Genomic DNA, 26204 nt, shown 5'->3' on the forward strand with positions numbered 1-26204 from the left:
GATAGAATCATAGAACGGTTTGGGTTGGAAGGGACCTTAAAGATCAACTTCTAATCCCCCCCCATGGGCAAGGATACCTCCCACTAGACCAGGCTGTTCAGAGCTCCATCCAGCCTGGCACTGAACAGTTCCAGGCAGAGGGGCAGAGGATTGCTCCTTTGGGCAGCCTGTTCAGTGCCTCACTACCACAGTAAAGAATTTCCTCAAATGTAAAAAGGAGAAAAACTTATGGCACAGCAAAAAAAACCAAAACCCTGCTATAAACCCAAAATACAAATATAAGAAAATTGTATCTCTATCTAACTTCTTCTCATTTCAGGTAAGTACCTCCCTTGGGCTAGTAACCCAAGCACTGGAATATTCTAATAGTCATACTTGTACCTGCATGGAAGTGGCACTAACAGCAAATTATGTTTCAGATGACACAAAAGCTGTCTGTATCATAACTCAGATAAATGGTCTAAGCTCCTGCTGTCTGATGCCTGTGAGTAACTTCTTTCCTAACTGTATTTTTAAATTTTAAGTAGTAACAAAATTTTAATTAGTAACTCATTTTGTTAAAGTATTTGGGCTTATTTGAGCTTACTTGGCTTATTTGGGCAATACTCAATTGAAAAAACTCAAGAGGAAATGCTTCTTACCATACAAAAGTAAAAGCAATTGGAAGCTATTTTTTTTCTTTAAAATGCCCGAGGAAAAGTGTAACATGGCTGTACAGAAAATTACTTTAGAGATCTTTGAATTTTCTTGATTTTTCTCAAGACAATGGCTGTAGCTCTTGATACAATCTAGCATGACAGAATGGCCAAGACAGTATTTTCTATACTTTCAACTCCATAGAGTGTGCCGTACCAAAGTTTAATGCATGTGTTTTTTTTTTTCTTCACCTTGTATTTATATTTTGATTTAGTTATGATGAATATAGTCAGATTAATCTGACAAAGGAATAGAGAAGATCCTCCTTAATAGTGAAAATAAAGCAGTTCTGTGAGGTGAAATCAATCCCAACCTTCTGTTTTCTTAAGACTATGAAAAAGACCCCAAATTTATGAACAATCTCAAATACATTAATTTATATTTTTAAGCAAATTTTGGTTTTTTGACTGCTACAGATTTGTTTGCTCTCTATATAATTTTTCCTCCAATAAATACCTGCAATTAACTTTCTTATTTAGGAAACGCATTGAAACAGAATGAGGGAATTCATAATACTTAAAATGTTCAACACATCTGCTCAGGGCCTGGAAAGGGCAGGGATGAACTGACTCCAAAAGAATCACCAATTTAGTGCAGTACCTTGCAAGACACAACTTCACAGTGATTACTGCTGTAATAAATATCCAAACATGAAGCACATTTCATTGGCAGATTTGGGTTGTTTTTTATTTTTCCTTTTTTTGTAACAACACAATTGACTTATATTGACAACTGCAGAAATTTTATGTTGCATGGAAGTCAGGCTGCTTTCATATGGTCACCCCTGGCTTCTGCTTCTCTTTGTTTAAAGAAAACTGTATTCTCTACTGGAGATGTAACATTAATAATTAAACTATCTATTAAATCCCCATTGCAGGAACATGAGTCACACTATGCTCATAAAATATCTGTAACTGAGATAGTGTGAGTAAAAGAAATGAAGTTGCCTAAAGTAAAGTGCTTGCACAATTTGTTAAGATGCAAACCAGTGAAATCCTTAGGAAACCTGAGAGCAGATTAATATAACTCATTAAAAACAGTGCTGCCTAATGACTGCCATTAATTAAGACTGCTCATTGTCAAAGGTTCTAATCAAAAAATTGGTTAAAGTCTGATTAGAAAATACAACTGCAGGGAACAGTATTGACATCCTGTACATATAGCAAGTTATCACTTATAAGAAAAACAATATAAACAGAATAAACAGAGATATTTTCTTGTCTTTTAAGATCATCAGGGCATTTTCCTTTTCTCTCCTTATTACTGCTAAAAGCTTGATTCAAAGCCTAATGAAGTCAAGTAGAAGGGTCACATCAGTCTCAATGGCTATTAAGGGTGAGGCAGACATTAGGCAGGAGGACAGCATGAGGAAGCCTCCAAACCAGCTGCACACAAGCAGCAATACAGACAACAATCTTTGCATGCCCATCTATCATTTTTTGTTCTCTCAGAAATGCAAAGCTGTTTGTTAGAGTTTCCTTGTTGACCTCTTTGGTGGAAGGCTCTTACAAAACAAAGGCTGTCTGGATTTTGTTTCAATTACAGTACCCTGACATTTGGTAGACAATCATCTGGGTTTTTACCACGCTTGGAGCCCAGCAGGAATGGGCTGCAAAAGGGACAGGTTTACTCCTCCCTGAATTACAGCAAATGCTTGCTAATAAGCAGCTGCTGATGTTGGCTGATTGGAAAGGGTTGTCTCCAAGGTGCAAGGTGAGTGGTATATCCTTCCCCCTGAGCACACTTGCTGCAAAGTCTGTAATCCACTTCATCTCATTGTTTCTGCTTGGACAGCCTACTCCACAGTAATGAAAACTTCTGAACTATTGATCTGAAATCTTGCTTAGGAATTAGTTAATGCAAAGCATGAAAGGGCAGGAAACATGAGTGTATCCACTGAAATACCCAATTAACTCTACAAGAGAGCAATTAAAAGCTCCTAGACAATGCAGAGTGCACCTACTTGAACTGAAAAGTGAGAGAAACCAGCCAGAACTGCCTTGACCTGAGCCACTCACACACTGTTGTCAAAAGCACTCTTTTGTGAAAAGAGGCATTTTACCTTCATTGCTTATAGACAGGTAAGCCTCCGCAGGATTTCAGATCTGACATTTGACTTCATGTCTCAGCTGGGCTTATTATCTTGAATGCAGCGTCACACAAACCCAACCACATGCAATCCAGACCCACGCTTCTCTCAGCCAACTTACATCTGTGTACGTCACATTTTCTTTCCAAAAGGAAACAGTAAGAAGCACATAACTACCCTGCTTTTTCAAAAACCTGACATGTCACTTAGCACTAAAAGCGCTTTCTAACACCTGGGCTGGGCAAATTTAAGCTATTTGCTGGGGTGACTACTAGATTAACAACTTAAATTCACAAAATGGCCAGATATTCTGAAAACATAAACTGGTAAACGTTGTTCATCAGAGAGCACAAAGTTGACATGAAACACTCAAGTTTCATGTCTAAAAATTAGACATTATTAAAAATTCAAAATGTGATTTTTTTAATGTTAGTCTTAACTTTACATGCAAAACTGCTTTCTTACAGTTTAGTAACTTACTGTTGTAAATACTGTCAATCATCTGTGGGTTTTTGGGAGCAGATAAGTTTTTATATTGCTAATATATCTAATATATTGTATGTTAAATAAATCATGAGTAAAAGAATATGTTTCCAGTGAACATATAAAAAAAAAACAAATGTAAAAAAAAATCCTATTATTAATCTTCTCTGGGGTAGGGATTAATTTTAAATATGGACAGTTTGACTCATTTTAAATGTCATTATATAAGTGGAATATTCTTCTCCTTAAAATCTGGTTATAAAAAATGATACATATTTTTTCATTTTTCCTTCTTGCCTTAGAGCATAAAGTCAGCTGTTAAAGGTCAGCTTTTAAAAACTTTTGTGCTATTTCTCTTATTACCCATAGAAGATCAAGCTTGGTGAAGGTATTCATTTGATGAAACATTAAAATTAATGTTGATTTGCCAGGTATAAATATCTCAGTTAAGTATGTTCCACTATCACTACACAAAAGAGTAAAAGTTAACAGTCATTTCGTATCTTACTTCTGATCATGAAGAAGCTCTCCCCAGGTTACCTGCCCCTGCTTCCACAGTGTGTATACTTCCTTCTTACACCTCAGTTTGAGGAGAAAATCCTTGATCAGCTATGCCAGTTTCCACTCCTCCATGCTCAATTTCCTACACACAGCAATAAAGAGCTCTTGTGCTCTAAGAAAAGTGTCTTTAAAGAATTGCCAGCTCTAATCAGCCCCTCTGTCTTTTAAGGAGTTTCCCAGGCGATCTCATCCACTAACCCTTTAAACATCTGGAAAGTCACTCTTCCAAATTTTAGGGGCTGGAGTTTCTCTTTGCTGCCTCACATTCCTTGAGATCCTGAACTCGACCAGGCTGTGCCTGCTGCTTCCAGCTATAACCTCTTCAGTGAGCCCCTCTGCACTGGTGAGTGCCCGGCCCAGGAACGTCGCACCTCGGTATCACCTTGCCTGACACCTGCACCAGAAGTTGTTCTCTACATACTCCACAAGTCTCCTGGGTTGTTCACTGCCAGCTCTGCTGCTTTCACAGCTGACATATGGGTCACTGAAATTTTCTACCCTCTACCATCATTAGCAGCTGAGAGCCTGTAGAAAATTACCTTTGGATACCACAAGCAGAAATATATGCAGGAAGATTAGTACTGACAGGATGAAACTAATGGAGAATAACCATCAAAGGCCAAAAAAGCCCCCCAGGCTACTTTCCACATATATCTGGATCACTTCAGGATGCCACCTTGTTTCATTAGCCTAACTAGTTCCTAGTCATTTACTAATATTGCATCAGCCTGAGCACGAAATGCTGCAAAGGACTTCTCAGCAAACATGAGTATGCAGCACCCATCAGCTAAAGCCCTACACCATCACTGCTATCATCCAATGCAATTACCCACTATGATCATGACCTGAAATTTGCCAGTGGCTTCAGGTCATCTTGAAACTACTACCTCCTTTTCCACTGGCCTCTTCTACTTGCAGGACCCCACTGAAATGAATTCCTCCTAATACACATGCAGCCGTTCATTATATTGTTCAATAAGCTTTAGAAAGGTGACCAGATACTACAGTGGGAAGAATGATATAAAACTCATTCAGAATAAAACATGTAACAATATAATTCCATTCTACCGTATAATTTCTTACAGAACCAGTGAAGTACTTCCTGCAAGCACATGCTGTCTTCTGAAACAGTTCATGGTACCAGGTCCCAGAGCTAAGACAAGGCATTGGTTTGAATGCACATCAAACACAACCTTTGCTTCCAATTGCTCTATTCTGCTATTCTTTAGTACCAAGAATCAGAAGTCAGGTCCCATGATTACAATTAAGTGTTAGAATAGTTATTTGTATATTACCTTGCACTCGAATAATAAGGGTTTCCTTCCTCCTCGAACCTCCTAATGATTGGCTCCTTCAAAGCTGCTTCATCTGCCTCAGACAACTAAAAAACCACATAAAATATTCTTTAATATTTTCTTCTCCAATGATAGCGAAGCTTTATATGCAGCATCAACCTGAAGAAAATGCCTAAATTATCTGCCCGAAGTTTTTTTTACTCTTTTAGCACACAATTGTCAATTTTGCATGTTTGATAACAAAATTCAAATAGCACTTTCCAAGTCAAGTGGGTGCAAAAAAGAGAATAAACATATACTTAATTGAATACAAGAGTAATTGGTGACTAGAACTTAAAAAATTTCTGAAGCTAGTGTGTATTGGAAAAAAATTTTGGGTTGCCTTTGGCAAGATTTTTTAATAAAGTAAGTCTGCACTATTCTAACACTGGGCTTGATCCAGCGTGATCTAGACTGGTCATAGTAATTCAGAAAGCTTTCAAGTTTCTAACACATTTGACTGGCATTTAACTACTACTAATTATTTTTCTTGACCTTCTTTCTGGGTATCATGGATTTGGGAAATTAAGACAGAGAGAGATAAGGGTGAGTTTATTCTACTCACAGAAAGAACAAGTGTTGAAAAGTAGTAACATTGAGATAATATGTTCATACTGCTTCACTATTCTGATTAACTATTCATGATAAATATGAACAATTTTAGACACCAATAAAACCACTTCTTATGGGATCAAAGCAGTAGTATAACCATAAACTTTGCAATTAAAAAAAAACCAACTGAGCAGAAAAGAATGTGCAGTGAAACTATAAAATATTACTATAAGATTTAGTAAGATATGTTTATTACATAAACAATATACCTCTAATTTTCAATTAAAATGTTGAAATGAGCAAAAACTTTTCCAAACCTCTCCAGACTTTGGTTGTTACTAGTTTCATAATTCTCAATCAGTGAATCATTTAAAGATCAACTGTCTCAAAAACTGCCACCTTCATAATTGAAAGACACTTTTCCCAACATTTCCCTTCATACTCCCAAACCAAGGAGGATTCCTGGTTGTTTATCTCAGGTAGAACTAATAACTTGTTGCACAAAGTACAAAAGTACAATGGTATATGAATGATCTTCACATTTCAAAGAAGTAAGCAATAACCTTTCACAAATTCTTCATGTTTGTCAGTGCGCTAGTTGGCACTGGGATAATTCACTGGTGTCTCACTCTCTTCCATCCCTTCCTAGCTCACAAAGTGACTAACTCCAGTAAAAGAGTAAGTGATAATGACTTTACCAGAAATGAAAGAAGAAAGATATACCTGTTTTCCCTCCCTTGCTTTTTGGTCCTTAGCTATTGTAGCTAGAACAGTTGCAGCTTGTTCCCCTCCCATCACCGATATGCGAGCATTTGGCCACATATATAAAAATCTTGGACTGAAAAAATACATAATAAACATTAAAGTAAGACATTGTCACATTTCCTGGTGAAGAATTTTCACTCAAGATAAGAATACATTTTTATGTATGACAATTTTACAAAATAACCTTTTTAAAAGGCATATTAACATACTTCAATGCTTGCAGCATTACATTTGAAAATGTAAAAATTCTGTTCATTTCTATTATTCACCTTTTTTTAAAAATTTCTCTTTCTTGGATCTCTTCAGCTCACATTCCCAACCCACAGGAAATTTTCTCCTAAACTCCCAACCATAGTATGGGAAGCCTTGAAAAACTAAATTTAGAAAATCAAATAAGCCATGTCCAAAGGGCAACAAAAAAATCTTTAGGTGTTATACAAGCCTTATTCATAAAAACAGGCTGATTGAAGTGAATAAGGGTTTTTTACACAAGCTGATATACTTTTCCTATGAATGCAGAATAAAGGACCAGCCTATACTGCCCAATGATTGTTTAAGACTACAATTTTTCCACCAAGAACTGATATGGGAGAAAAAGATGTGAACAGGTTTACTTTTAGAAGGTCTCCTCTGTCACCTAATTCAAGGTGAATCATGAGCCTTATCAGTCTCTACAAATTTCAGGCTGTTATTTTCTTATGAACGTATTCATTAAGAACTCTTTTCTTTTCCAAATAGCACAACTTCTTCAAGAGTTCAGATGGTTTTTCGGAATGGTACTTTAAGGTTATGTTTTCTTAAATTATTTCTGTCTGCTGTAACAATTTGAAGCAACACTTACCTATATGCTCTTCCACACATCCCATAGTTTCCAGCTCCATAAGAGCCACCGATAATGACGGTTATTTTAGGTACATTAGCACAAGCTACAGCAGTTACCATCTTGGCACCATCTTTTGCTATCCCTCCAGCCTCATATTCTCTGCCAACCATGAAACCTGAAGAAATACAACAAGAACAGAAGGCTCAGTTTATATTATAATACTGTGCCCTATGTCATACTGTGTGCTTCACAGCACATTGCAGAAAGAACTGAGGAGCAAATCATAAGGCAAGGCTTTCACCAGCTGCTGACAGGCTGATTTCCAAACAGGCTGGAGATGTAGGTACTACACAGCACACAAGAGGCTGTCTAGAACACAGCCTCAACAATTATCAGCAAAGTCTACAATGAAGTGAAACCTCAAAAACTTGATCTTACTCACCTGTAATATTCTGCAAAAATACAATGGGAATATTTCTCTGGCAACACAACTGGATAAAATGTGTACCCTGTGGAGAGGAAAAAAAAGAAAAGAGTAAGCCATTAAAAGTTGGAAAAATGAATCTATCACTACCAGCATCCTGAAGCCTGTGCTAAATCCTTCCACAGAAGTCTATCACAGTATTTCCATCAGGAAGTGCTATACTACTTCTCCCTCACCCAATGTTAACTGCAAAACATGCGTTCACTGTAGCAGAAGTAAGAGGTCTCCAAAACTGTGTGGGACCACGGGTAAAACAAATAATATCCTTAAAATCATTACTACTAACACTGAAAAGCTCAACTGCTGCAACTCAGCCAATATGCAGTTAAACCATGGACAGTGCCAGTGTGGCTTCTGATATTGACTTGGTAGGACTGTGTCAGAGGAATCAAGTCAGTCAGTCAGAAAAACATATCTCTCCATTTTCTGTACAAAATAAAAGTATTCTCTAAAACTGAGAAAGGTGCATATACATTATTTACCCATGGCCCTGTCAATTGCTGTAACATTTTCTCCCTTTCCTGAAGGCAGATGCCCTCTCCCTATTTACTAGCAAAAGACCAATTTCCTAGCAAAGTTACAAATAGTAGATTCCAAGCCTCTGTTTCAACCAATCGATATCAATAAAGTTCCTCAGCTTATTTATACACTTGCTGGTAAACAAAACAAAACAAGGCTATGTAGCACAACAAGTGAAAAAAATATCTAACCTCTTCACTATATAAAACCTGCAAAGGTTATAAAAAGAAAAAAAGTGAGAAAAATAATTAAGTATAATCTTCAGAGAAACATGTGAATAGCATAGTGATGATCACAGGGAAAATGTGCAACAATTCATTACAAAAATGCAAGAAAAGAAAGGAGTACTGCTAAGGCATGTTGCTTATAGAACCAACATCATGGACAAATGTTTCTGTAGAGGTGAATTTCCTTTTACAGTACTGATCTGCCAGTAGAAGTCAGAAAATGAATATTTCTTACATTTTTTTTCATTGTTAGGAAAAAAAGTTGTAGCACTAAAATGTTAGAAAAATAATGAAACTATTAGAAATACTGCAAGAGTTATTTTCTAACTGTAACTGTTAAATTTCAGATGAAAAAAATGTCATGTACTACAGTGCTTCAAGTTGGAAGTATTCTTTCAGCACATGAAACTCAATTTTGCGTATTATTTTATAACAGCAATAAATCCAGTAAAATTACTTCCTTTCTCCACCTTTCATCAATGCTTCCTTTTTCTGTATATTCTCAATACCAATTTCCTCACTGTTAGCTCAAGAAGCCTGTTAGAATAAAACTAGCATATATAATTGCTATTACAAAAAATTCTACTGACAGTTGTTTCTTGAAAAAAATAAAAAACTAAAGCAAGCAACACAGACCAAGGTAAACACTTTGCAATACCCAGATACTCTTTATCACCATAATTCCCTGAAGTTCAAACTGTAGGGCACTGTTAATTGTGATAAAATCATAATATTCCTTCACTCACAGCCTTTCATTCACAAAACAGGTGTTTTAGCTCACAGATTTTGAAAGACTGCACAGGTATTAACTCATTATTCTAAGCCAGGAGATGCCAGAGCAAAATATGAAAATTAAAACTGGTAAACCAATGAACTGAGTACTGGAATTCAGGTTTAAGATTTTCCAGTTATTACAAAAACAAAGATGTGATTTTCCATATACTTCATGGTTTAGAGTTTAGAAATACCCAATAGGGTATTTGATGTAATCAGGATGGACTTGTCTTGAAACAGATGCAAGTTTCAGGATATACTATTTCAACTATGCTGTATTCACATGAATCCAAATGCTGGTCTGATGTTGGCGATCTTCTTCACATCAGAAAAATCTACCAGACACCTTTTCTAAATTATGGTCAGTTTTTTTTTCAGCTTATTAACAGCTTATACCTGTTCTGCATTTATATGAAAAACATGGAGCCAGTTCTCTTTCATTATTTAAAAAAGTTCCTCCTCTCAAGAGCAGGTTGTCCACCAGAAGTTTTGTTTCTCAATGGCAAAAAAGCTAATAATCTATTTACCTTTTTTGCTGACTCTGAGAAAAGAACTCCATTGTTTCCAATAATTCCTACTGGGTAACCAAAAATTCTTGCAAATCCTAAAGGACAAGAGATTAATTCATAAATTTCCACATGTATTTATTTTTCCATAGCATATAAAGGTAAGACTTTCTCCTGGCAACAAAAAATGCTATTCATCTGAAAATAAACATATTAAAAATATCAGTGGTGAGCCAGAATAAATCCAACTATAAAATCAGTGGGAACATATACAGAATAACTATATTTCTACGTACCTGTAACTAAAGTATCCCCATACAAGGCTTTGAATTCATCAAATCTACTTCCATCTACAATTCTAGCGATGACCTTAAGAAGAAATGGAAAAATAACATTAAACTCTTAATCCTTCAAGGTTTTTAATTGTTTACAAAGGACGGCCATGACAACATATAACTTAAAACCTTTCCATTTATAGAACATCAAGCAGTCCACCATATAAACAGTCTGGATGGCAGGCAAAGCCCATGTAGTTTTTTAAGTGTGATTCACTCACGTGTTTGTAAAAAATGGATTTTCAAGATAAGAATGTTCTAACCAAATAGCTAAATTACACAGGAACAATGTTTTCCTCACTAGTTGAATTTCAAAGAAAAACCTCTGCTTATATTAAACATTAATCAATAGCCTCTCATTTGTAAAGAAAACACATGTACAATCATGAGTCACTTTCTTAGAGATATGATTATTTTTTGGCTTGCTTGAGTTTGCGACATACAAAAATAATGAAGATCTGATTTGAGGTTTCTCGGTGATGCAAAGGAGCCATTTTTATAAATACAGATCCACTGCTAGCAAGATTTGCCAGATGATACTTATTTCCACTTTAAAAGAACATAAATCCAAACTCTTCAAACTTCTGAGAGTGAAGAAACTCAATGAAACTGTTCATCTCTTTTTCCCCTGAATGCAAAGCAAATCCTAGTAATTTCTGCCAAATATTTTAAGACGGGTACATAATAAGACTCTTGCTAAAATACATACTTGGCTAGTAGTGAAAAAGGCTCTGAATGTGAGATTTGTGGAAAATATGAGAAAGCCTGCTGGCTCATATGAAGGTTCCAAGGCAGATAATTACATTAAACCTGCAGTAGGGTGCAGTAGTCTTTGTATGCAGTTGGGACAAAGCTCAATTGTTTGGTGTGCTTATACGCCATAATTACTTAAACAATCTTTCACAGGACTGAGAGAAAAAGCAAGCCTTCATATCCATGGGCAAGTCCATAGAATACTTTGCCAAACATTTTTCAGAATGTTACCAATCTCTCATCCTTGTTCATCCTTTTCTAAAGTATAACCAAAACCGATTATATTTTCAACAAGTCACTGCTATTACAATGCATTTGCTGGACAAAAATATAAAGTAAGTACCCAAATCGGGTATTATCAATTATGGCAATACAAAGAGTGATTTCCTGCAAGAAAATAGATGCATGTATATATGGGCATATGGATCTTGCATTAATACTCATACCTCTTTGACATCAAAATTTCTTTTTAGCTGATCACCAACTATTCCATATATTTCATCAGCTGGAAATAAAGGCTCTTCTGATGGTTCTATAGTCACCTATAGCAATTTAACAAACAATTTACACAACAAAGTTAAGATTATGACTTAAAAATTCAAACAATTAATTTGTCAATTTCCTTGAGCACAGACTTCTCTTCACCAACAAAATTAAAATGCCTGTACTGCCTTGTCATTTTGCATACAGACCAAGTTTCCTAAACTGAAGGTTGATAACAGTTTCTCACTTACTGTTACCTTTTTCCTACTCCTGCATATATGTCCATATGTGCTCCCCTTCTTCCATGTTATAAAAAATTAGGCATGTCCTCCTGTTTGCTTACTTTCCCCTGTGCCCTCTAAGGCAGGCAGCATTCTGAGAAACAGCTGAAGATTTTGTCACACAACTGAATGCAGTACCTTGCCTTCCTTGAACTTCCATTCACCCTCTCATATCTCCTACTAAAATAAATACAGCAATTCCACCCTCATATGCAATCCATCCCGTTTACTACAAGGAATTCTTAAATTAATACAATTCATTGTTAAGATTTAGGTCTATCCCCTTGGTTTTCAACACCCTAATAATCTCAGAAAATGTCTACTCAAAAAGATGCTTTAGCAGGTATCTAATTTTAAGTCCATGGAAAACAATCATGTGGGTTTAAAATTAAGTATCTTGCAAGACTGGATTAATCTAAAAGTTCAATTCTATAACTCTGAAGCACTCTTCTAGTTGCTTCATTCCTGCGTTTAATCCCAGTAGTTTTATTGGGAATAATACAGCAGAAATGTAATTGCAGAACTGAAGCATGAGAGAAATATTTAAGGACAAGAACCGTAACTTTCATTTTTAGATGTGTAAAGTCATAGACAAACATGTGCTCTATAAAACAAATGTTATTCGATCAGGCAGAGAAAAGCATTCAGAAGTTCAACAATGCAGTGTTTTCAGACTCTATACACTTACATCTACTTTCTTCTGGAGATTCAAACTTCTTACAACTTTCCTTGCCAGATGAAGTGCATGATTGTCATCCAAAGCATAATGATCTGTTACACCAGATTTTCTGTACATAAACAACAATAGAAAGATGAATACTTCAGGGAAAAAAAACCGACATAAATCAGACAATGAAATCCTGACATTTTAAAGCTTCTTAGATCTTGAAAATATAGATGAAACAATTCAGCTCTGTTTTATTATGAAATTACTTTAAAAATAAAACCCATGCCTGACCTTATCTTCAAAATAGTACATTCAAGTTATCAGACATGAAATAAAATGCAGGAAACAAAAAAATCTAAATGGCAATATAAAATATAACAAGCATTGTTCATGTGCCCCAAAAATTAATTTCGATTATAAAGAAAAACATGTTTACAAAAAGGGCATGAACTGCCCTTCAAAATAATTCTTTATTAACTTCAAACTGAAGAAACAAATAAGTGTTTATTATACAGCAATGCATAACTTACTGTGCAATAATATCTAATTTTGTTTATTATTAATCGCAGAACTTGAATGTGCACATATGTTTTGGGTTTGATAAGAAGTATTTTTTTATAAAAGCCCAACTATTTTGATCTTGCTTGTAGTGAATTCTACATGACAGTAAGAAAGATATAATGTGTAAAATGCATTATCTTTCTCAATACATATTATTCTGTTAACACTCAGTATTAAAGTCCTCCGTATTATGCATTATGCTGAAGTACACTAGACATGTATTTTAAAGTAAATGAAGGAAACAATGCTAACCAGAGTAACACAATGTAACTGTGATATTCTAACTATAAAACAATCAGTCAGCATCAGATACTACAGAAATAATTTTCAAAAGGTAAACACAGCTTAAGAAAGATCTAAAATCAAAATAAAATAAAAAAAGGGAAGGGCAGGGGAAGGGGAAGGGGAAAGGGAAGTCTACCATATGGAAGAAATTAACTCTAGGAAAATATTTCTTTAAACCTGCAGTGAAGATCTGCCCCTCCAAGATCCTCTGCTGATACCTGTTCACCTGTTGCTGCTTTAACCTAACACAAGGAAAGGAAAATGAGCTCCACAGTTGACACTTGTCCTGCATTAATATTTATACCATCTTAGGTACAGTAATAATAGAGATCTTTGCAAAATTCTTCTTCATTAATCATATTTCCCTGTTTACTCTCCCTCAGAGCATCAAAATATGACAACACTGAATCTTGTAATTTTTTTTTCTTTGACTTTGCATGCTTATTCTAGTGTTAATATGTAGTTTTTATTTACAAAGATACTCTCCACTGTTATACTTACTGCTGTGTTCATAATTTGCGTGCATACACTTACACATCCTTCAGATTCATAAATATGCTTTTTCACTAAAATTTTCTGAGCACTTACTATGAAATTTCAAATGGAGTATTTCCAAGCATTGTTTCAAGCAAACAATACACTGGAAACGTAGGATTTTTCAATTTTGCTCTCTCTACATAAACACTTCTGTGAATTTTAACCTACTAGTTTAAATAGTAATTTAAATACTTTTAGTACTATTATTACTATTAATTATTAATTAGTACTATTAGTACTATTATTACTATAAATTTAAATACTATAGTATTATTATTATTATTAAATACTAACATTAGTAGTTTAAACAACCATTAGAAGTTTTTATTTTCTAAACCTTCCAGTAAATACACATTAATTTAGTGCTTAAAAGAGCATATCAGTGGCATGTAACTGCTTGGAGGAAGTACAACATCTCCATAAAAGTACCTGGACTGCACAATCCAAAGCCTAGATCTGTGTAATCTTAGACCTGAAAGGGTAATTTAAATGTTTCTTAGAACAAAACAGTATCATTTACTGCTGGGGCTAAAAAAAAAACAACAAAACAACTTAGAAGACTTCTTGAGGCATTTCTACGCTACAGTAAGTACTTTGAAAAGGGTTCCTTGAAAGCTGGAGAAACCATTCATCACCCACAGAGATTACAAAAGTAGAATACAAGCAAGGGAAGGGAAAACTATCATCATTTCCAAAACAGATTTCAGTTTCCAAGTTTCATATCTAACAATGAAGCACACCAATTATAAAAATACATATATATATTTTCACACTCTTCCAAACTGTCAAATTTCCAAATTTAAGTATAGATAGTTCTTCAACAGTGGATTCTTGCTTTGAAATTTGAATTACCCATGGAATATGAAGGTGTGGCACACTAATTAATGGAAATTTTCTGTCAGAGACAATTAATGCGAGTCTTCATTAAACAGTGAACATAAGATAGTTTTAAGAGAAGTGAGAAAGATTTCTTCACTGGAAAGGTTATGCAGCATTGGAACAGGCTGTTCAGAGTAGTGGCTGAGTCACCATCCCTGGAGGTATTTAAACGCCTATAGATGTGGCATTTAAGGGTTTAATGCAGTTTAGTGGTACATCTGGCAGTGTGAGGTTAATGGCCAGACTCAATGACCTTTAGGGTGCATTATAAGATAAGTGATTCCATCATTTGATATATGATTTCTTTCTATGATTCTATGAAATAAATACATACATGTCACTATGCAACCAGTTATAACAAACTATTAACTACTGCAGAACTTTGCACAAAGCTGAATAGTGCAATCATTTCCATTGGTACAGAAATCCAGATATTAATTTTAAGATATTTTACAAAAACAGCTATTTTATTTTTCCAGAGAGGTGAAGTTTTCCTTCTCCAAATCACAATATTGGAGCTGAGGACTCTGCCACCATGTGAGATTGCAAAGCAGGGTTAACCAGAGAAGGTTGCTAATGACCATGTAATGACCATGAGTTTTGAATAGCTCAAGAATGGATTCCACAAACTCTCTGGACAACTTGGTTTGGCATGACCAGCCTTGCAGCAAATGTTTTCTTACAACTAAACAAAACTTCCTGTATTTCAGTTTGTGCCTGGCAGCCTCTTGACCTATCACAGGGTACTGACAAAAAGCTTGGCTCTGCTATCTTTACTCCCCCTTGCAAGGTATGGATAGATTTGCCCTATAACTCACCAGATTGAAGAGTCTCATCTCTCTCACACCCTCTTAATTTTACAGATGCTCCACTCCATCATCTTCATGGATTTTCACTGGCTCACTCAGGCTCATTCTGGAGTGCTCAGAGCTGCACCCTGCAGCCCAAATGTGTCTTATTCTGTCATAGTAGGTGAAAACTAGTATATATGCTCCCTCACCTTTCCAGATACAGCAGTGGAGCAGAGCATTCTACAAACTGTAGAGTTTAAGTAACAGTTAAAATTACTTTGAGTTAGTGGTTGAAGTTACCTTAAAGGTCTTTAAATTCTAACAGACTGCAAGTAAGAGTCTTAAAAATATATCTGGGCATTTCCTGAGAAACACCTGTTCAAGCTACTTCAGCTAGAAATTACTGAAAGCTATAAACATAAACTTTAGCTATAATATGTATTTTCCACAACAGATGAGGCCAACATGCAGTAAACTCCCCAGCACATAAATGCACACAAATTTGAAAAACTTCTTCCCTATTTTTACCAGACTTTTTTCACCTCTGAGCACAGAAAGTAGCAAATTTTTACCTCAGGAAGGAAGAATCAGAAATTTCTGGAACAAGACCCTATAGAGCTACATGACAGCCTGAACTACCAAGCAGTACTGCCAAAGATGAGGATAGATATTCCACTTGAGAAAATGCAGAAGAATGGCCCTGAATATTACTGCTACTGTGACACTTGTCCTCTTCTATTGAGATCTGTCTGTTTATGAAGTCATTACTCCTCACCTTTCCAAAAAAGGAGGCCAAGAAAACTTCAATTTTAGACGGTGGACTGTACCTACAATTCAGATTTTTTTTTTATAAGTAACATCAGAGATATTCCTTTTTTCACTTCCTCAGGATGTTTTGTTTTAGGCAGGTAAGCAATAAAATCCAATCCAATTTCCTTCATATAGGAAAGACGTTTTGGGGAACAGAGCTTACTCAATAACTGCCACAATATCTGCTACAGCATGGAATGGGTGCTTCTGTGGGAGTCTGAAGTAGTTTTGATGCTTAGAAGTAGGCAAGCAGAATATTTTCAGTGAGAATATGAGAAGCTCTACAGAACAGAAAGGCTGACAGGTGGAGATAATAAAGTTTGACATATACGCACAAAGATAGGGATCATTACATCTGCAGGTTGCTAAGAAACAAATTAAATTGGAGGATAGTTGTGAAATCTTCCTCTGGAAACGGGGAAAGATTTTAAAACTTTTTAACTTCACAACACTCTTGCAGTCATTGACTTCCCTAGTCAAGTCCTCCCCTTGAGGCCTGACTCGGGTCATCCTTTTCCAGATGTCTATCCTGGCAAAAGTCTCATGAGCTACATCTCAGTGGCATACACATATGATCTAAATTGCCTTGTGATGTTAAATGACTACCATTCCCAGAGAACAAGCATCTAGTTCTCTTTTTTTAATCTTCCAATCCATTTTTCTGGGTCATACTGGGTATTAGATGTCTTACTGAAAACCCTTTGAAAATGTTTGTACTTGAACAGCTCAGGTGTTCCTGCAACCAGGGAAGTTACTCCTAGTTACAGTAATGAACCTACTAACACTCTGATGTACAAAGTTCATGTCTTTCATCACACTAGTTTTCTTATCTCAAAGGAAAGATGCACATATCACATGTTACTCACTCAACTAATATTCTCAAAAAGTATATTCTTTCATGCATATGCCACTTTTCAGCAAGAAACTCCAAATATCTAAATTACAGTGATATATTTATAGAGAATTACTTAATTTTGAGGATGATTTGTCCATGTTTACCCATAAACAAGTGGAAAGACACTAGTACAAACAAGATAAAAAAGAAAAGAAACTTAGGTAGGACATTTGAAACAATAACTGTCAAATGTCTAACAACAAAATCCTAATGAGCAGTAAATAAATTACCATTACATTGCACAGTTGCTATTCATTACTTCATCCGCTTTTCCTGATTACTTTGTTCTTCTTATCAACTTGGAAAGCCTCCACTAAAATAATAAATTACTTCTAACTAAGTGCCTTTTTTACTAGGGTGGGGAACAAAGGTATCCTTCTTCTTTCAGATGAGTGTTCCATGCCCCTGCTTTCCATATGCCAGTTAAATTCTGAAAGTATTTAAGATGGACAAATGTAAGACTTTTTTTCTTCCTTTTTTTCTTTTATTTTTTTTAAATGCACAAGAATTTAAAACCCATCTATACACTGAACTTTGAAAGAAGCATAACATGCCAAATCTACTTTTATAAACAAGATGATGCAATGGGGAAAAATTCACTCTAAAGGAAAAGAAAGCAATACAAAAATATGCTGTGGAAATGAGAGAAAAGCTATACAGGTAAACACTAAATCACATTAAAGGATGAGTCCTTCATACTTTTAATGAGAGTAACACAATCCTGCCTTAGGAACCAGTCAACAAATAAATCTGTCAGCAGCTGTTTTCCCACAGTTTAATGGGACACACCACATTTTCCTAGTATTTTAAGTGTTGAAGGAAGTGACTTCCAAGAGACTTTGCCTCCTCTGTTACTAGAGAAATCAATGAAGCAGTATCTTCATTAACAATGCTGTTACAAAGCAATTTCTCCACTTTGGCATGCTCTAGATGGAAGGACCCTTGAAAGACATTAGATTTACATTTGGCTTTGTCACAGGAAGCACACCTTAAAATTCCCAAAAGATTGTAACCAAAACAGAGCCATCATGCTGCCTCAGACCAGTTTGTACAGTAAATTTGACACATATTTGACTATTTCAAAAAAGCAAGTTTATCCAGCCACGTTTTATCAAGACTTGAATAGTTGTGATGAATGATGCTCCGTTAGTTCTAGCACTAACATTTAATACTAAAAATTCATTTTTTTCTCATAAAGCTTCTGTTAAGTAGAATAAACTTTGTCAGCAAAAGACTGACATCATAGTATTATTATTTGTATTGGTATAGAACTGAGCCTAGAGTAGGACATACAGTTATGTCTAAAATAACAAGTCACATTCAAGCATTCCTTTTGTTCTGCCAAGCTACTGTAATTTTAAAGCTCTCCTATACTGTAGTACTTCACAGTCACAAATTCCACAATGAGTTCCACAATAACGCAACGTTTAATTCACAGGAAATCGTCAGGTCAGTTTCCCTAGAAACAATTTCCTTACAAAGGACGGCAGGAAAGAACGAAGGAAGAAAGGAAGGAAGGAAGGAAGGATGGAAGGAAGGAAGGATGGAAGGACAGAAGGAATGGAAGGAGAGAGAGAGAACTAGGACAAACTCCACTATAAGCATGCCTCCTTTGGCAGTAAACTGACACAAAAATACAGCAGACCAGTCCTGCTTCAGAAGTTGTTTTATCTTTGATTTTGACTTTGAGATACAATACACATGGTTGTGGATTTTTCAAATTTTGTGCCAAACCTAGAGAGTACATAATTGAATATAGAAACAATTTTGATTATTTAAAATGTGCACAGCAATCTAAAAACAGTACTATAAAAACACCTGGGCTCAGTCTGATTTAGATCTATATATCTCTAATGAACAGAAGAGATTTGATTTAAGATATAAACATTCAGACATACTTAAAAATACAAACTAATCTACAGAGTATCTAGAAATATCTCACCAAGAAATGACTCAATTGTTTAAGGTGTACAATTATCGCAGCATGATTTTGGGGGGAGGGGAGGAGAGAGACCAGTCACTAGAAACTTCTGTATCCTTACCAGTGGTGGCCCTCCCAGGAATATTGTTCCCTGTTTGCCAACAATAATACTTTCATCAGCCATTGCAGGTACGTATGCTCCTCCTGCTGTACAGGATCCCATGACTACTGCTATCTATCAGAAAAACAAAAAGCACAAGTTAATGAACTGTCCAACCCTTAAAAATAGCAAAGTCAGATGATATTATGTATTTTAATACAGGTCATTGGACAGCACTGCAAGATTATTTCTGTCTAATAGAGCAAACTTTTTTATGTTTTAGCATTTCTTTTAAAAATAAGAAATCTTCGATTTTCAAGTCTGTTGAACTATGATCTTCAGACTACTCTGCTGGAAAACTCAAATATGAAGTACCATGATCTACGTATGTGATATATTTCAAGGGACACACATTCTACCATGGAAGTTGGTTTTACTCATGAACAGTAAAGGTTAAAACCTATAGGTTTCTCCTGGTATTTGCACTTAAGTCAGGGCTTCCGTTACTGCTTATTGGACCAATAATTGCACCAATGTTAACATCCTTTGAAGGAAATTTCTCCCATCTCCTATTATGCTACTTCAGGTCTTCAATGGATCAACTAATTAATTTTGCCCTTTAGAGATATGTTGAGCATCTCATTATAGGCTTCAACATGAATAATTTCTGCTTCATCCTTTTGCCTAATTTTGAGATGAACACCTAGCCAGTGAACATTTTCTACCAGTAATACTTTGGTGATACATTTACAAAACTAACTTGACCCCAGATATGATGAATACTGTAACTGTAGACAATCATGGAAGGGGAAGTTTCTCAATTTCTCCTTCATAGGAGCATCTTCAAAGACCCTTTCAAGACACTTGCAAAGGAGAAGAAAAGGAATACTCATATGAAAAAGGCAAACACTTTCTTTCACAACCACACATATACACACACATCACCACTAAAAAAAACCTTGGAAAACAACATTATTTTATTTTAAGGTTGCTTCAAGATATTTCCAAGGTGACATCAATTAGTGTTACATGATAATTTAGAAGAAGAAAACACTACATAGAAAAATAAAACTTCTAAATCACATTATGCATATCTAAAGAAAGACTACATGAACTATGTCAACCTTCTGTCATCAAATCAAACAGCCTTTTCAGCAAACAGTTTTCAGGACCGTAAAACTATATATATTCAGAGTCACATGATTAATCTGCAGTACTTCTCTTGTGCATGTAATAAAAAACTCCTGGCAAATTCAAAAATAACCTAAGTCTCTAGAAATGGGAGAAACTTGGTGTAAATAAGTTTATTTCATTTTTCCCTCTAGGATTTGTGGTTTTTTCCAATTCTTAATTTTACCATGCTCACACTGAGAAAACGTGCCTGCATTTAAACTTTAACTCAGTTAATTTTTTCCAACACAAACCTGGAATATGTATCTACTGGAAAAAATAAAACCTACTTATGAAAACCTGTCAAATTTCCAAATAATGTCCTACCTCCTGATTTAATTTTCTAAATTGCTGCAAAGAAATTCTTGATGTGTTCAATAAAAGTCAACAGTCCTGAGTGCACATACATTCTATTATTTCATATCCGGTGATCCATCCCCCATCGCATGCATGCAGCATATGAGTGTGAGAGAGCTCAGGAAACAGCTAATGAGGAGCTAATCACAGCTTTCTGATTCACACCCATATAGACAACAACGTAATTTAAGATGTGGTGGGTGAATAATAAATTAGTCACAGGTAAAATTGGAGGGGGAAATTAAAAGCATATCAGCAACTAGAAAACAAAAGAGGGGGAAAAAAGCAAGCACTTTGAGAGCCAAACTGAGAAGAGCTAATGAACTGATGAACAGAACTTCAAGCAAGCCACAGCACAGATTATCAGGTAGCAAACTAATAATATCCGGACTCCCATCTCAGAAGAATTTACCAGAGTGGGCATCAGAGAGAGCATAATTTCCTAATCCCATTTTCTAAAGAATCATGTTCTCAGACAGGGAAGATGGTTCTAGCTACCACAATCTGTTAGCACAGGACTAATAATAGATTTACAAACGTTAACAGTGCCTCTTTGAAATAAAACAAAGCAGATTCATCTCCCAAACAAAATGCACCCTTATCACATCCTTTTAAATAAAGGAAGTTCTTCAGTAAAACATTTTTCTCAGTCTTCCATAAATATTTAAAGACATAAACATTCATCAGTGTCATACGTGGAAAATTTAACTTTCATCAGTGTCATAACAAACAGAAATGTGTTTTAATAAAAGACAAATCTTTCTTATATTTAGTTCTTATTGTATATGAATACAATTACTCCTAATACGACACCATATGGTAATTGAAAGAAAAACAAATTCAAGCTTTTAATGCAACTTTACAAGCACATAAAATTTCAAGATATGCTGGAAACAAGAGTATGACTGTAGGGTCAAGCATTTCTAGAAAGGTCCTGTCCAACATCAGTAATTTCAGCCTTGCAAGCTGGGTATACACATCTATCTTTGACATAACATCTGAAAATTATTACTCCCAAAGCAGATCATGACTGAAGTCTCTAGGAAAAATAAGGTTTTCTGAAATTTCTCCAAAAAAGATAATTCAGCAAAACATCACTCCTTTGGCATTTGCTGTTCCACAAAAACACTAGGACCAATCTAGGTCTACCAGGGAGTCTTATATGATTACCAACTGTATTTTTTTCTTAAGTATTTTTGTTCTAGCTAAACACTGCTTTTCTCTAGAGACCTACCGAATCACTACAATTGTCTACTCCTACTGTAGGAAAGAACTGCAGAAGGTAAATTATGTCATATTTCCTAAAGAGATTTAGTGCAATGTTGGAATCTTCAGCCTTGGATTTTTATAGAGGCGATGGACTGCAGGATTCTTTGGAAGAGTAAAATATGGTTGAAGATTTGAACTCTTACTTGCTTCCAAAATGTGCCAAAAAGCTATCAAGGTAACACAGGCAGTTTCCTCAGAAATCCTGTGGAGCCAGTATCTGTCATGTAAGGAGTCAGACTGAATACAGTATCCTTGACTGGTGCATCTGCTTCACCCCTGAAGTACTGGCTTCTACTAACTCCTTCCCCCAGAAAAACAAAAAAAAACAACACTGCCCAAGGTTGGGGCTTGGGTTGCCCAAGTCTCGTTTGTGAGTGGCTGGAATAGTATCCCCCTGAGCCTCAGGGCAGCAGAATCCAGTAATGATTGTCTCTCAAGGGTTTTATTCCTTCTGAAAAAGAACACTGGATAATGGTATTATGGTGGGATTTGTGTCATAGCACTGCCATGGGCTCTGGTTGTGTGACAGCCCACTCTCAGACAACACGGAGTGAAATAACTGCTGTTATTCTTAACTTGCGAGAACCTCAGGGCCCACTGCAGGCACCCACAAATTAAACTGTATCCCAGCCCTTTGCCAGGATAATGACCATCTTTTTCAGGGTTTCAAAGTGTGGTAGAGCTTTTTCTTGAAAATAAATATTGTCATCACAAGTTCCACAGTATGTGTGACCTGTTTCTCACTCAGAATAGATTTTGCTGTTCTCACTGTATAGAAAAAAGAGGTTCAATAATTTTTAATGTTCTGCATTCCTCAGCTCTTACTGTAATTAGCTATAGATTAATCTGTCAGGATTGTATAGATCACAGGTCTAAAAGAGAACCTGGATTTATGACCATAACTTCTTATTGTTCTGACAACTTGCAGATGCCCATAAAGAATTCCGGTTTCAAACAATGTCTTTATTTCTTCTATTGATATATTGTTTTGTTAGAAGGTTGTATATACTTTCCCTTGGTAAAGTGAAAGAGTTCTTCAGTTCAAATGAATTTTGCTGCGCCTCAGTGCTAAATGAGGAAGCTGTCTGCTCTCCCTTCCGGTCAAATTAAAAAAAGACTATTTCTGAGAACTGGTGTTCAGAACTGGTAGTTCTAAGAAGTTCCATACAATTTGCTTTTTTGACTTGTTCTAAGGACTTTTGGTGCAGTCTGTCTCCTTCATGCTTAAAAAGATACAGTAAGATCGGGAAAAGAAGATGAACTAGGACCATCAAAGGTGTGGAACACTGCAGGAAGAGCAGCTAAGAAAGCTTGAATTTTTTGGTCTGCAAAAGGGAGTATAAGGCCAGTATAAGAGAGGGCTACAAAACCATACAAAGAGGTAGGGAGTGACTTAAGTAGATAGCAATTCTGTAGGCTGTGAATTACCCAGTTGTTTGCTCTTCTGTAGTGTTCCTTTATTTGCAGTAGGTTATCTTCAAAGATCATGGATTTTTCCACTTTCCCTGGCAGTTTCTCACAGGACCCTGCTAACAATTCCCTTTGAGTCTTTATTCTGTTACCTGTCTTTCTCAACTCCATTGGGACCGTACATCCTGCCCTTCACTGTCACTGCAGCCATAGCTGCCCATCAGCAATGCTCAAGTATTTTACATTCTTCGTGAATAATAGATTCTGCAAAATATGTAGTTTTCCTTCCCTAGCACACCACCTCCATCAAAAAACTGATCCCTATGTATTACTGAGTGAACTATGACATAAAAGCACTTCTAAATCCAGGAACTGTGACTAACAGTAATTCTGTGCATCGTTAACGCATTAGAAAATAACCTTATTATTAGGGCCGCTTCAGCATAAATCACATGACGGTATAAAATGTATTTATATATATACACATACCCTGTCAGTGGAAAATATGTCTCATTTATTAGCCATCCCCAAGGGGGTCCTCACCTTTGCAGTGCTGATGCAGAACTGTTCCAAGAGATTTTCTAGGGCTTTCTCAAATGGCCCCACATACCATTCTCAAGTCCATTTCTCTCCTATTCCCAGACAGGAGCAGGTAGGTCAAATCATTAACACTATGACTAAGAAAGTAGACAGTTTCTTCAAAACTATAATGAATTTTTGTGGACAGTTACTGTATTTACAGTGCTTCCAAGCCGCAGACTGGGCCATCAGGTTAGCACAACACAATGCATCAGAAACAAAACATGGGCACGAGCCTTGGAAAGAGGTAATGGCAGCAGGCATAAAAACTATTTAGTACATTAATGCTTAGATAAAAGCAAATTACCTGTGGAATCCCTTGTGAGGACATGACTGCTTGATTATAGAAAATACGGCCAAAATGATCTCGATCTGGAAATACTTCTGCTTGCCGTGGTAAATTTGCTCCTCCTGAATCAACTAGAATGAATCAAATTATATTAGCATGTTTTGAACAGCATTACATACTTGTTGGTAAAGTATCTGCATGTTACCTAAACTATACAGCAGTTACTATCACTAATACTGTATATATTTCCATGAATGTAGGTATAATAGCACATTCTTTTTGGAAAAATAAAGAAGAAAAACAGTAAACACCCCTCTCAAAAAATAACATCCATCCCGATAATTTTCATGGAAAATAAACTCAGACATGCTTAAAGATGCAACCATACCTCCTTAAACAAACTTTTAAACTCATCTTGCTGCAAAGTAATAACACTATTAATGTATAATTTTAACTCAACTATTCTATTGCAATTCTGTCACAAGCTCCAGAAAAGGGTAGAGCTAATCACCACTGAGCTCAAAAGGTGCTGCCTCTGTTCTTTCATAGCTTGATTAAACTTCACAACAAAGACATTAAACTATCTTTAGGATGATTCATTTATTATGTGCCCTTGCCTCAGGATACACCCTCCTGCTCACCAATAGCAGCTACCTCTCTGCTCCCAATAATGAAATTACAACCTGTCATGAGAGGTATCCAAAGAAGGACAGAAGACTATGAAGAAACGCACAGGGAGATAAAACATCTCTGAGAACTCTGGATCCTGGTAATTAATTTTTATGTACAACCACCAGTCTGTATGCATACTCTCATCCTACATGACTGCAGCCAGAACAAAATGTCCACACCAGTGACTGACTCAGTGACAAATGGCACCAGGTGTCCACATGAGAATTACCACCTCGGCAGCTGTTATCACTGGTGGAAAAGGCAGTTCAAACAACATGAAAATTACACAGGCAGCACAGTGCTGACTGACTACAAAGCACTCCCTCTTATCACATTGCTCAAATCAACTGGAATAAGTCCAGGTACAGAAACTGCAAGGCTAAAGTAACTCACCAGATATGAATGACATTGTTCATTCAAGGACTATACCTCTCAAGATGGACTAAAACCCCTAAACTTTTCTTTCAAAGGCATAGCTGTGTCCCACAGTTCCTCATTCCATAAGATCTTAAAAGAGTAGAATCACCCACAGTTGCTCACTGATACTAAAAAGACTTCTCTGAACAGACAGAATTTGCTGGTAACTCAGATGAAAAAAATGGTAAGAGCTGTTTCGCAAACGGCAAAGCTAAGTTTCTTCTGTCTTTTTAAAAACTAAAATCAAATTTAGTCCTCCTCTTCCCTTCAGGACTCATTTCTATAGCAATCCCACAAAATCTACACCCACATAGTCCCTGTATCCATCTCACCAACAGTTTCAAGTTCACACTTCTCCTAATCCTTCTATTGGTCTTATTCACATGTTTGACTTATCAGCAGGGCAAGAAACTTCAAACACTTGGGCTGGCCAGAACTTGTATTTATGTTGACTATTTAACTAGTGCAAGCATCCAGACTGGCAAACAGCTGATATTTAAGTCGCTAAAGTAAGCTGAAAAGACAAGGAATAACCTGCCCTATTTTTTAAAATGGAGTAGAAGGTCTTTCTCCTCTGATGCTGACATAAACCCACAGGAATACACACTTATAACTCTCTGTTTAAGCTGACTGAAACTGGCTAATAGGTTCAGAAGTCATTAGACTGGGAATTCAGGCCGAAGGGAAGACATTGACAGAAACCTCTTGTATTTGTATAAAACCATATAAGAAAACACTACCAGTAATACATTACAGATACTTGTCACTTTGTTCATCTTTTATAATAAAAGCTTATGTAAGTAAAACTTACATGGAAATCTGGCTAAATACTGATCTAATAGGCTAAACTCAAAATGTAAAATAAAATACAATTAAACATCTGCTTCAAAAAAATTCATCCCAAATCCTAAAAATTTATTAATCCAAAAT

The 26204-nt window shown here is 35.9% G+C and overlaps 1 protein-coding gene across 1 annotated transcript in view; it reads right to left on the reverse strand.

Annotated features, from left to right (window-relative positions):
• The window catches only part of MCCC2 (methylcrotonyl-CoA carboxylase subunit 2), a 37323-nt gene that overhangs the window by 2748 nt on the left and 8371 nt on the right, over positions 1 to 26204 (reverse strand). The window contains exons 6-16 of the mRNA XM_071424582.1: positions 24204 to 24316; positions 19133 to 19246; positions 13356 to 13420; positions 12354 to 12453; positions 11348 to 11443; positions 10110 to 10182; positions 9835 to 9911; positions 7746 to 7812; positions 7322 to 7478; positions 6439 to 6553; positions 5125 to 5210 (exon numbers count right to left, since the gene is read on the reverse strand). Of these exons, the coding sequence (XP_071280683.1) occupies positions 5125 to 5210; positions 6439 to 6553; positions 7322 to 7478; positions 7746 to 7812; positions 9835 to 9911; positions 10110 to 10182; positions 11348 to 11443; positions 12354 to 12453; positions 13356 to 13420; positions 19133 to 19246; positions 24204 to 24316 (1063 nt within the window). The remainder of the gene's footprint in view (positions 1 to 5124; positions 5211 to 6438; positions 6554 to 7321; positions 7479 to 7745; positions 7813 to 9834; positions 9912 to 10109; positions 10183 to 11347; positions 11444 to 12353; positions 12454 to 13355; positions 13421 to 19132; positions 19247 to 24203; positions 24317 to 26204) is intronic.

This window comes from Agelaius tricolor, unplaced genomic scaffold (genome assembly GCF_023055355.1).
Source record: "Agelaius tricolor isolate 1412-34295 unplaced genomic scaffold, bAgeTri1.0.p SCAF_4, whole genome shotgun sequence".
In the NCBI taxonomy this organism is placed as follows: domain Eukaryota; kingdom Metazoa; phylum Chordata; class Aves; order Passeriformes; family Icteridae; genus Agelaius; species Agelaius tricolor.